Here is a 12,461-nt window from a genome sequence, read left to right as displayed (position 1 = left end):
GAAAAGGGCAAGGTCACACTCCTGCCAGCTCAAATACAAACCCTGCCTTCACATGCTGTTCTCAGCCTGCTGTGGCCTTGCTGGGCATTGCTGCTGTGCAGCACCGCCCTCCTGCAGGCTGGGATGGGTGTTTGGGCTCTGAGGTGGGCCAGGAGGAGCTGGGATCTGCTGTGAGCCTTTTAGATGGAGAATGGGGAGCTGGAATCTTGTGTGAGCCTTTTAGATGGATAAAGAGGAGCTGGGATCTCCTGTGAGCCTTTTAGATGGGCAAGGAGAGCTGGAACTGCCTGAGCCTTTTAGATGGATAAGAGGAGCTGGAATCTTCTCGAACCTTTTAGATGGAGAAGGAGGAGCTGGGATGTGCTGTGAGCCTTTTAGATGGAGAATGGGGAGCTGGAATCTTCTGTGAGCCTTTCAGATGGGTCAGGAGGAGCTGGGTTGTGCTGTGAACCTTTTGGGTGGAGAAAGAGGACGTGGTATCTTCTGTGAGCCTTTCAGGTGAAGAAAGGGGAGGTGGGAACTGCTGTGAGCCTTTTTAGATGTGTCAAGAGGATCTGGAATTTGCTGTGAGCCTTTCAGATGGGTCAGGAGCCTTTTAGATGGGCAAGGAGGAGCTGGGAACTGCTCTGAGCCTTTTAGATGGATAAAGAGGAGCTGGGATCTCCTGTGAGCCTTTTAGATGTGTCAGGAGTAGCTGAGATCTGCTGTGAGCCTTTTAGATGTCAGGAGGAGCTGGAATTTGCTGTGAACCTTTCAGATGGGTCAGGAGGAGCTGGGATCTGCTGTGAGCCTTTTAGATGGAGAAAGAGGAGCTGGGATCTGCTGTGAGCCTTTCAGATGGGTCAGGAGGAGCTGGGATCTGCTGTGAACTTTTTAGGTGGAGAAAGGGGAGCTGGGATCTGCTGTGAGCCTTTTAGATGAGTCAGGAGGATCTGGAATTTGCTGTGAGCCTTTCAGATGAGTGAGGGGGAGCTGAGACCTCCTGTGAACCTTTTAGATGGGTCAGGAGGAGCTGGGAACTGCTCTGAGCCTTTTAGATGGATAAAGAGGAGCTGGAATCTTCTGTGAACCTTTTAGATGGGGAAAAAGGAGCTGGGATCTGCTGTGAAGCTTTTAGATGGGCAAGGAGAAGCTGGGATCTCCTATGAGCTTTTTAGGTGGAGAAAGGGGAGCTGGGAACTTGTGTGAGCCTTTTAGACATCTCAGGAGGAGCTGGAATCTGCTGTGAGCCTTTTAGATGGGCCAGGAGGAGCTGGAATTTGCTGTGAACCTTTCAGATGGGTCAGGAGGAGCTGGGATCTGCTGTGAGATTTTTAGATGGAGAAAGAGGAGCTGGGAACTGCTGTGAGCCTTTCAAATGAAGAAAGGGGAGCTGGGAACTGCTGTGAGCCTTTCAGATGAGTGAGGGGGAGCTGAGACCTCCTGTGAACCTTTTAGATGGGTCAGGAGGAGCTGGGATCTGCTGTGAGCCTTTTAGATGGATAAAGAGGAGCTGGAATCTTCTGTGAACCTTTTAGATGGAGAAAAAGGAGCTGGGATCTGCTGTGAACCTTTCAGATGCCAGGAGGAGCTGGGATCTCCTATGAGCTTTTTAGGTGGAGAAAGGGGAGCTGGGAACTTCTGTGAGCCTTTTAGATGGGCCAGGAGGAGCTGGAATCTCATGTGAACCTTTCAGATGGGCCAGGAGGAGCTGGAATCTCATGTGAACCTTTCAGATGGGCCAGGAGGAGCTGGAATCTCATGTGAACCTTTCAGATGGGTCAGGAGGAGCTGGGATCTGCTGTGAGCTTTTTAGATGGAGAAAGAGGAGCTGGGAACTGCTGTGAGCCTTTTAGATGTGTCAGGAGGATCTGGAATTTGCTGTGAGCCTTTCAGATGAGTGAGGGGGAGCTGAGACCTCCTGTGAACCTTTTAGATGGGCCAGGAGGAGCTGGAATCTCATGTGAACCTTTCATATGTGTCAGGAGGAGCTGGGATCAGCTTGAGCAATGCCCAGCCACACGTGGAGTCAGGTGTGCTGTGCCCTCACAGGGAGGCAGCTGCAAACAGAAGTGCCAGCAGGGTGTTGATTTGCTGAAACCCTGAGTAAATATTTGCAGCAATTAAAACTCTGTGAGTTGGTGCTGCTCACACTCACCTGCAGCACTGACCACAAGATCTGAGACTGAGGGAGCTCTGAGGAGCCTGAGCCCTGATTTCCCCCAAGAAGAGAACACAGATCCACTTTCTCATCGGTGACTGCAGGGTTTGTCACCCTGAGGGGTGAGTGAGCATTTCTCAGCTGCCTCTGAGGAGCTGGGGAGCAGCAGGCAGCAGATGGTGCTGCAATGCTGCTCTGCTGGAAGAGCTGCCTGGGAAATCCTTGGGAATCTGTGTTCCCACACCAGCAGGCTCCCGTTCTTCTCCTGGAGTTTAACCTGACGTCATTTTTGACAGGGATTCAAAATCTGCGAGTGCTGTGCTCTGGGAAGGGATTATTGCAGGAGCAGCTCGGTGCTGTGCAGCTTCCCCAAATTGCAAAAAAATAAATCCCCTAATGCTTCTGACACCTCATTGTCATTGTCAGCCTGTGGAAATGGCCTGGGTGGGTTTCACCCCTGGCTGCCACAGCTCTGCTGCTATGTGATATTTTTATTAATGCTGCTTGAAACAAGCGTGGATTTGTTAAATTGGCAGAGCGTGGAAGAATTGTGGTGTGCAGTGCAAGGAGGGTGAGAGAGGCCTGAGAATGGGCCACAGGGGTCACTGAACAATTCCATCCTTTGTTTTCCTGCTGGAAAGGACACGATATTCTGGTCTCAAATAGCAAAAAAATAATGGGAGAAAAATTCCTGCAGCAGTGAGGAGGTGCTGGGAGATCACCTGGGGAGAGGGGAAGTCTGTTCCTAGAGTGACACAGCGAGTGGAAGTTGTGTTTCCTCAGCCCTGCTTGCTCTGCTTCTCTGAAAAACCACGTGCTGTAACCCCAAGGGCCTCTCCCTTCCCTCAGAAGCCCGGGGATGGGGAACTGTCACAGACATCTTTCATAAAAAATCCTTTCCTTTGGATTTTTCCTCCTGAGAAGCTCAGAGGCCTCAGGAACAAAATGTAAACATTGATTATCTGCTGCTGTGGAATGCAACAGGTGCATCTGTGATTGGCCCATGTTGGTTTGTTTGTAATTAATGGCCAATCACAGTCCAGCAGGCTCGGACTCTCTGTCCAAGACAGAAGCTTTATCATTCTTTGCTATTCTATTCTTAGCCAGCCTTCTAATGAAACCTTTTCTTCTATTCTTATAGTATAGTTTTAATGTAATATATATAATAAAATAATAAATCAAGCCTTGTGAAACATGGAGTCAGATCCTCATCTCTTCCCTCCAGCTGAGCCCCCTGTGAACACGGTCACAGGGAACTGTGCCCCCAAGCTGTGAGGGCAGCAAATGTTCAATCCTTGGAGACAGCAAGCACATCGTCTGCTGGGACTTATCTCTCAAAAACCAATTTATTTTCACCTCCTGGATGATCCAGGGCTGACCTGGCCCTGGAATTTGGGCACCATCAGAGATGTGGCTGAGCCCTGACTCATCCTGACCCTTTCCTGCCCGTGCTGCTGCTCTGGAGCCACTTCCCAGCAGCAGGATGAGTTCACATCTTGCCTCTTGCAGAATCACAGCCAGAGCAAATTCCTTCCTCTTTCCCTTTGCAGACATCCCTGTGTCGTCCTTGTGCCCTTTGAGCCACCAAATTCTGCTGGTTCCTGTGCCCCAAGGTGTTTGCTGGGTCCTTCCCAGAGCATCCCTGCCACTTGTGCCCCAACCTCAGGGCTGTGCATGGAGCTGCAGGCTGGCACCTGTCCTTTGTCATTGTCACCTGAGCTCCCAGCCTGCTGCCCTTGGTGACTCACAGTCCTGCTGTGCTGAGTCCTTGCTTCCAAAATCACCTTTTTTCACTCAGCTCTATGGGCAAAAGGCAGGCCCAGATGCAAAACCTGGCTGTGTTTTGTTATTTCTGGTCTTTGCACTCTCTGGCTCTTCCCCACCTTCCTGCAAGGCATTTTTGGGGGTAGCAGGGTCAGCTTTTTGGAGGCACACAGGGGAGCCCACCCTGGGGCTGCTCTGAGGCATTGAGCCCAGGGTAAAAAGCAGATTTCACACCAAAAAGCACTTTGAATCGGGAGTGATGCCTCTCTGGGAGGAGGAAGAGGCTTTGTCATGCTGAATTACACCCAGCAGGGTCCAGGCATGGAGGCTGCAGGAAAAAAGTGGCTCTGAAAAGGATGGGAAAGGGCTGATGGGTGCCATTACTCCTGGCTTGGAGTAAAAGCAAAGAAAAGGTTTCACAGCTGGGGAAGTCACAGAAGGAAAATTCAGGAGGGTGTGATGGTGTTCACAGGGGTCTGAGGATGAGGGAAGAGACGAGGATCTGACTCCATGTTTCAGAAGGCTTGATTTATTATTTTATGATATATATTACATTAAAACTGTACTAAAAGAATAGAAGGATTTCATTAGAAGGCTAGCTAAGAATAGAAAAAGAAAGAATGATAACAAAGGTCTGTGGCTCAGGCTCTCTGTCCCAGCCAGCTGACTGTGATTGGCCATTAATTAGAAACAACCCCCACATGAGACCAATCACAGATGCACCTGTTGCATTCCACAGCAGCAGATAATCAATGTTTACATTTTGTTCCTGAGGCCTCTGAGCTTCTCAGGAGGAAAAATCCTAAGGAAAGGATTTTTCATAAAAGATGTCTGCGACAAGAGAGTGTCCAGAGTGACAGGCTTGGCTGGCATTTGGGAGTGGAGGGATGCTGTGGGTGCTGGGATTCACAGATCAGGGGGGATAGAAGTAATTCTCCCTAAAATGTGACTCAGTCCCACATCCTGTGGTTGAAAAGGAAAGGGATCCAAGCAGAGCCCAGGATTAGTCCTGTCCCAGTTAATTCGAAACAGAAATTCCAGAGAAAGAGGAAGTCGACAGAAAAAGCCTGAAAATTTCAAATAGTGCTATAAAAATCTTTCAGCTCAGCAGTGAGGTGGCCCAGGAAGCTCTGAGGGATTTGGTCAGAGATGAGGATGTGGAGGAAACCAAAAGGAGAGAAATAAAGAAACAGAAACCCCGATGATCCCAGAGGAGATTTGATGTCCTGAAGTACTGCAGAGATTGTGACACATCCCAAGGACAGTGAGCTGGGACGGCACACACAGGGAATGTGGAGAGTGAAAGGTTGGAACGCAAAATCAATCCAGCCCTGAGGAGCAGCAAGGGGTGAGCTTAGGAAATGGGGGTGTCTGCACCCAGGCTGCCTCAGCTCTGCTCCTTCAGGGCACAGAACCAGGGGTGTTGGAGGTGGGAGTGTCCAAAAAGGACATTCTGGAGGAAATTGGGCAGAAATGCTGCTATTCTGCTGCTCCAGGTGCTTGGATAGCCTTGGAGAACATTGGATTCCACAGCAATGCTGCTTTGAGGGACACCTTGGGCTCTGAAAGGCAGTTGTGGGAATGGGCCCTTGTGAAGACAGGGCAGCTCCCCTGGGAAGGAATCTCAGCTGCAGGATGGCTGTGCAATGTGCTGGTGGTGATGCCCTGAGAAGGCTGAGCTAGGACAGAGACCAGACAGAGCTAAAGAATAAAGCAGGGATTTATTAAAAGGATCTCCTGAATGGATCCACCTTGGGCAGCACAAGAGCCCAGCCAGGGCTGCACCCAAGATGGACTCAAAATGATCCCAAGGTGAAAGCAAGATGAACGAAAATGGTCACAAAATGAACCCAAAATGAACCAAAATGGTCACAAAATGAGCCCAAGATGAACCAAAATGGTCCCAAAATGCACAACTTGCTCACAAGGTCTCTCCCTTGGATCAGTTCTGCTCCATTTGCACCTTGCAGTCCATTGTCCCATTCCAGCTTTAGCCCAGGCAGTCCCACCCTGCTTATTTTTCTCTCTCAGCCCATGCTGTTTGTGCTCCTGGGCTGAGATTTGGATCATTTGTCCTTGGTGCCCAGCTGGAGCAGGAATTGTTTTGTCTCCCTGCTCTGTGCACAGAGCTCACCATTCCATAATATGAACCCAGACCCACACACTAAAGCAGCACAGAATGTGAAAATATAAAAGCTAAACCTGAGCCATCAGTGGGAGTGGTGTCCATGGGAGCAGTGCTTGGTTTTTATCTTGGCTCAGAAACCTGCATGAGACCCTTACAGCATCCCTGTGCAAACCTGGTTCCCTCTCTTGATTTCCAGCCTGGCCTCACACCAGCAGCACCTCCTTCCAACCTTCACATGGACCAGTCCTTCATTTTTCAACCCAAACCTTTTGCATTTAGCTTTTTTCATGGTAACATCAGTCCTGTGCTGTGTGCCAAAGGCTTTTCCCTGCCCCAGCCACTCCCAATTCCCAAACTGGAGTTCCTATTCCTGTTATCCCCGTTCCCACAGCAGGATCCTGCTCTGCACTGCTGCCTTGGATCCTCCTCCACCCCTCAAGGTCGTTGGAATCCCTCTGTGTGTGATGTCCTGGCCTGCTCCAGATTGATGATCCCATCTCGTTTTGCCTCATCAGCACATTTCCCTGCCTTCTCCTGCTTTGTGTGCCAAGGTCATTAATGCAAATGTCAAGCAGGATATTTTTTGAGGCAGAAACTCAAGGAACTGTGTGGGTAAGCCCCTGTGAGTGTGACACAGCCCCTTCCAGCTGAAGCAATTACCATGCCCCTTTCAGGCAGCTCTTGACCAAATTTACTTTTCACATGCCAGTCACATCTCCTCTGCCTTTGCTCATAATTTACTATCTGGCCTTAATTCAAGTGTCTTCCTGGAGCCCAGATGAGTGAAATCTACTGCATTTCCTTCAGCACAAATACCTCTGAACTTACAAAAGGCAGCTATTAGGTGTGGTATTTCAAATATGTCAGGATAATAAGTTCACACAAAAATAGTTTCCATTTTTTCAATGTGCCTGTAGATGAAGAATTGGGTGGCACAGAAATTTGGGTCTGCTGTCCCCATGTCCTGTGTCCTGTTACCAGTGGTGTGGGACAATGGATCTGCAGCTCAATTTTATTATTATTTTTTCAGCTATTTGCTGTTGGATTCAGCAAATGAGAATAATGTTGATGTTTTAGCTGTTCCTAAGTGGTGTTTTCCTTCATCAAGGACTCAGGAGCTGCTGTAAAGGGGGCAGAGCCAGGCCAGGTGATCCAAGCTGATTTTCCATCCCATAGAAAATCATACCCCAGCTCTCCTGTGGCACCACAGGTGCTTCCAGAACATTCCCCAAACAAGAGCCACCACTGGCAGCCCCAGGTGAGACAGCTGTCACCTGTGGGGACAAACTGGGTGGCACCAGAGCTGGCAACAGCAAACCCAGGGGTCCCCATGGTCCCTTCTCCCACCTTGGTGCAAGGAGGCATCAAAACTGACCCCTCATTAACAGACACGTGGATATGATTGAAATGTTCTTTATTTTAGTGTATTATTCTGACATAGTTTAAATAATTTTTAGAAATTATTTTAAAAATAATGCTTAGAAAAACAATATTTAGTTTAACTTAAATAAGTTAAATAAAATAATTTTCTCCTCTGAAGAAGGCTGGGGGTCAAATCCTCTCTGTTGTGCCCGAGTCTGGAGGCTGTGCAGGGTTGGGATTCTGGCTGTCAGCAGGGAAGGCTCAGTTTTTTGCGTTCTGGAAGTGCTTCTGGAGATTCTGCACCCATTTTTCCTTTGGATCTGCACACAGCTCCTTCTTCCTCAGGGTGACCACACTGCCAGGACAAAACCTGCCTTGAGCTGCTGGGCTGGGGCAGCGGGGTCTGAGTGCCAGCAGCAGCACCCCGAGTGTCCCATGTGTGTCCCCTGGCACCCCTGGCACTGCTGGGTGCTCACATCACTCCCATTGTGTCCCCTGGCACCCCTGGCAGTGCTGGGTGCTCACATCACACCCATTGTGAGCCCTGGCACCTCTGGCAGTGCTGGGCACTCACATCACACCCCGGTGTGTCCCCAGGTCCCCCTGTCTCACCCCATGTGTTCCCCAGGTCCCTGGCACCCCTGGTTCTCACTACACCCTGGTGCCTGAGCTGTCTCACATCAACCCCGGTGTCTGGCACTGCAGGGCAGCTCACCGTGTGTCAGCACGCACCACCGGACCTGGGTAAACCAAGGCGGCGGCTGAGGGAGGATGGGCCTCATCTGGTAGGTGAAGCAGCACTTGGTGGGGACACCATCTGTGAGGGCAGGGGACACACACATGGCTCTGGTGAGAGCCCAGCACGGCCTCTGCCCCCTCCAGGGATTTCCACATCCCCTGGCAGAAACCCCTCCAGCCAACCCCCATCTCCAAACCTGCATCCCTCAATGTGACACAGACCCCCCAAACCCTCCCCAGAGCCACCCTGCCAGGGCTGGCACTCACCAAGGTGACCTTCAGCTGGGGAGCAGGTGGCCAGGAGCAGCAGAGTGGCCAGGGTGGCTGCCAGGACCTTCATGGTGCTGTGGGCTCTGAGAGAGGAGCTGGAGCTGGAGCTGAGGAGGCTGCAGGACTCTGTCTGTGGCCCTGGGGCCGTGCTCCCCTTTTATCCCCATCCCAGGGGCGGGCGCAGGGTTTCACAGAAGGAAAGTGAGGACATCATACTAGGAAATTGTGCCTAAAAATTATGTTGGGATCATTAATTTTTGCTGAGCTGGAAAAGGCAACGAAACCGCAGAAGGGGAAGCGCCGGCCACGAGGCTGCAGCTTCCGAGGTGCTCCTTGGGGGCCTGGTGCTCCCAAACTGTGTCAGGGCTCTGCAGCAGCTCTGGGGGTGCTGGCAGAAAAGCCCTGCAAGGAGAAAGATGCCAAATTCTCCCTGGGTTTGCCACTTTTCACCCTGCTCCACCACGGGGATCCACAGCGAGGCCCACAACCACTGCACGCATATTCATCCCCACTGATAACACAACTCCTGCTTGGACAGGGAAAATCATGAGGGAATGAGGTTGTGTCGAGCTAGAAGTCACTGTGGGCCTCACGTTTGTCCCTTTTTGCTGGTGGTTGGTCAAAAGAGCAATTTCCTTACTGGAAAGGCTGCAGAGACATGGAGTCCCTGCAGGTGCAGGGCCTGGACTCTGGTGCCCTGCTCCAGGCCAGCAGCTCACCCTGCCACCCTCCCTGTCCCCTGGCTGAATTTATACTTCTATAAGGGTTTAACTTTTGGCTGCAGCCAACCCTTCCACCCTCCTTGTCCCCTGGCTGGATTTACACCTCTCTAAGGGTTTCATTTTTGGTTGCAGCTGACCCTCTCCTCCCTTTCCTCTGACTGAATTTACACTGAAGAGTTTCAGTTTTGCTGCAGCCTTTCAAGGCTGAAGTTTTTGCAGTAACTGCTTGACCACTTCTTCCCAAGCAGAATTTAATCCAATTTAATCTCTCCTGATTTAGTCCCAAAAAGGAGAGACTCCCATGGCAGGACACAGCATTGAGGGAGGAGAGGATCCTGCTGGTACCCACTGGGATCAGCTCGTTACAGATAAAACCTCCAGGAAACTGCAGAGTGACTGAAAAAGGGCAGCGTTTGCAATTCCAGAGGGTAATTCCCCAAACACCCCCCTCTGCTGCACACCCAAACAAAGTGAGCTGCCAAAATCACTTCTTCCTCCATTTTTTTTGCCTTTTCCAGCCTTTTCTTGATGCTGCCACAGAGAGTTTGCAGTTACCATGCAAAGCCCAGCTTCCCCTGGCCTTGCTGCTGACCTTGCCTGGGCTATGACTAATTCCTGACTGATTCAAGGGAAAAGTCCAAGTGCCCAAAATGCTGAGCCATGGCAATGCCTGTTCTTGTCCAGAAAAACTTTCCCCAGCCATCAGGTCCTGCCTGGTGTCAGCAGGACAGGGAATGGCTGCAAATCATCTCCTGGAGCTGCTCAGGAGGAGCTGATCTGGCCTTGAGGTGGTGGAAGAACAGGTCCAGCTGTTCCAGCTGTTCCAGCTCTTTCTCCCACTCCCAATTTTCAGCTCTTTCTCTTTCAGCCACTCTGTGCGTGGAGCTACAAATGAATAAATAAATTAATAAATCCTTTGGGTTTGCCAATAACCATTTGTGGTGGTTGAAGGAAGGCTTGGAAAATTCACCTGCTGTAAAGGCTCCTGCTTGTCATGTGTCCCTGGATGCACAAAGGCAAAAAGAAGGGGCTCAATTCCCCAGAGTAATGCAGATCTGCATGAATTTATTCTGTTTTTCTGCCCTGCTGATTGCAAAGACACCAAGAGGTTTCTCCAGAGCTCAAAGCACCTTCTGTGTGCAGAGAAGTCCCAAATTCAGGGCAAGCCAGTGGAAGTTTTTTGTGTTTTCATGACCCTCTCTGCCTGTAAATCCACAGGGATTTCCCCACAGCTCTCCAGCCACTCTGGAATTCTGGCACCTCTCCTGCCTCACCAGGGCCAGCTGGGTTTGTGCATCGGGGAGAAGTGGGAGAGGGACTGACAGGAGGAAGGAAACCAAGAATTGCTGTCTGGGTCCACCACAGGAATGAGATCCTGAGCTATCCAAAGCCTGGATGAGATTTTTTCTGGAGCCAGGGATGAACTGAGCTCAGCTTGGGTGCCCAAATGGAGGGAAAAGGGGCAGGATGGACAAGAGAGCAGCACTGGGGACCAACAAACACCAGGAGCATGGTGAGGAATAAATATCCCACAGCCAGAAAAACCTGGAAACTGAGATCAGGGCTCTGTGGGCACTGCAGTTTCCACAGGATGAATTCTCATCCGGCAGGAACCACAGAAAATCTCACAATTAATAGATTATTTCTGATGGAAAAAGCAAAAAAAAAAATTTCCTCTTTGCTGAAGAAGTGACTGGCCAAGCTTTCAGTTCTCCATTCAGCTGAGGGCCGGATGGGACTTCTTACTGGATGCTGATGAAATACTTTCCATTGTGACTGGAATCGAGGATATTACAGAGAATTGCACAAAAGTGCAGCTCAGCATGAGTAGGAAGTTGGTGTTTAATTCTGTTTAAGGAATTAGATATCAGGAACTGATGTAAAGGGAGAGTAAAGCAATGACTTGTGGTTTTATTTCTCTTGCCGTGGAAGATCTCTGTGAGCAGGTGACAACAGAGGAACAAGAATCTGGAGGGGAGGAAACACAGGGAAAGAGAAACTTCAGCTTTGCAAATGCAAATTTGAAAAATTAAAGAAAGAAAAAGCCCATTAGTTAATGGGGGGAGTAAAGGGCCAAAGATGCCAATTCTGTTTTGGCTTGTTTGATTATGGTTGAGATCTCAATGCCACCAGAATTTTGTGCACCCAAGAGAGAAAAGAGAAAAAAGAACAAATAATAAATAAGGAATAAACAAGGACGGAAGAGGCAAATAATAAAGAGAAAAAAAATAAATAAGGAATAATAAATAAGGAATAAGCAAGGAAGGAAGAGGCAGTTGAGGCAGGTGCAGCCAAAACAAAAGGGCTACAAAGATTCCCATAAATTGCTCCTGATCCAGGCTGTGGCCACCTCACCACCAGACAAACTCACATTGGGTGGGAGAGCAAATGTAGCACTGGTCTCACAAAATCTGATGATTTTGGCACTGCCTTGCGTGAGTATCCCAAAGAAAATGAGAGAATTAGGTCTGAGATCCCCTCACCCCCTGGGATGTGCAGAGGGACCATCCCTGACTGAGGGCAGGACAAGGGGGAGCTGTGGGGCCAGAGCAGACCCCAAATTCACTCTGTCCCAGGGTGAGGAACCTCTCCCTTAGGGCTCTTATCCCAGAAACAAGGGATAAGAGGAGAATCACAGAATATTCTTGAGCTGGAAGGGTGTGACAGTGGTCACAGCGGTCTTCAGGTGAGGGAAGAGATGAGAATGTTGACTCCATGTTCAGAAGGCTTGATTTATTATTTTATGATATATATATTACATTATAACTGACTAAAAAGAATAGAAGGAAAGGTTTCCTTTCAGAAGGCCAGCTAAGAATAGAATCTAAAGGAATGATAACAAAAGGCAGCTCTCTCAAATTCTGAGATAGCTTGGCCTTGATTGGCCATTAATTATAAACATCCAAGATGGGCCAATCAAAAATCCACCTGATGCATTCCACAGCAGCAGATAACCATTGCTTGCATTTTGTTTCTGAGGCTTCTCAGAAGGGAAAAAAATCCCAAGAAAGGATTTTTAGTGAAAAGATGTCGACGGCAGAAGGGATCTACAAGGATCATCAAGTCCAGCTGCTGGCCCTGAGGCAGGGGGATGCTCTGGGGAGCACCAAAGGGATCAAAGCAACCTCTGCCTTCCCCAGGGCAGGAACCCACAGCAGGAAGAAATGAAAGTCACAGCCAGCACCCCGATCCCGTGCAAGGGCAGAGGAAGCCGCAGGGCTTATGCAACATCCCCCTGGAAGTGACACTCATTGATAAAAATGCTGCAAAGGGCTCCTGTGGCTCGGGGTTCCGGGGAGAGCACGGGGCAGCCGCATGAGCTGGCCCTGACCCTGCT

The 12,461-nt window shown here is 49.8% G+C and overlaps 1 protein-coding gene across 1 annotated transcript; it reads right to left on the bottom strand.

Moving 5' to 3' along the window:
* Positions 1 to 7,521: 7,521 nt before the first annotated feature.
* LOC135455993 (C-C motif chemokine 13-like) lies at positions 7,522 to 8,528 on the bottom strand. Its single transcript, XM_064729573.1, has 3 exons — positions 8,400 to 8,528; positions 8,080 to 8,211; positions 7,522 to 7,777 (listed from the first exon to the last, which is right to left on the bottom strand). The coding sequence occupies exons 1-3, from the start codon at positions 8,470 to 8,472 to the stop codon at positions 7,656 to 7,658; spliced, it is 327 nt and encodes a 108-aa protein (XP_064585643.1). The 5' UTR covers positions 8,473 to 8,528; the 3' UTR covers positions 7,522 to 7,655.
* Positions 8,529 to 12,461: the final 3,933 nt, after the last annotated feature.

The sequence above is a fragment of the Zonotrichia leucophrys genome, chromosome 19 (assembly GCF_028769735.1).
Source record: "Zonotrichia leucophrys gambelii isolate GWCS_2022_RI chromosome 19, RI_Zleu_2.0, whole genome shotgun sequence".
NCBI lineage: Eukaryota > Metazoa > Chordata > Aves > Passeriformes > Passerellidae > Zonotrichia > Zonotrichia leucophrys.
This window is presented reverse-complemented; position numbering and strand designations above follow the sequence as displayed.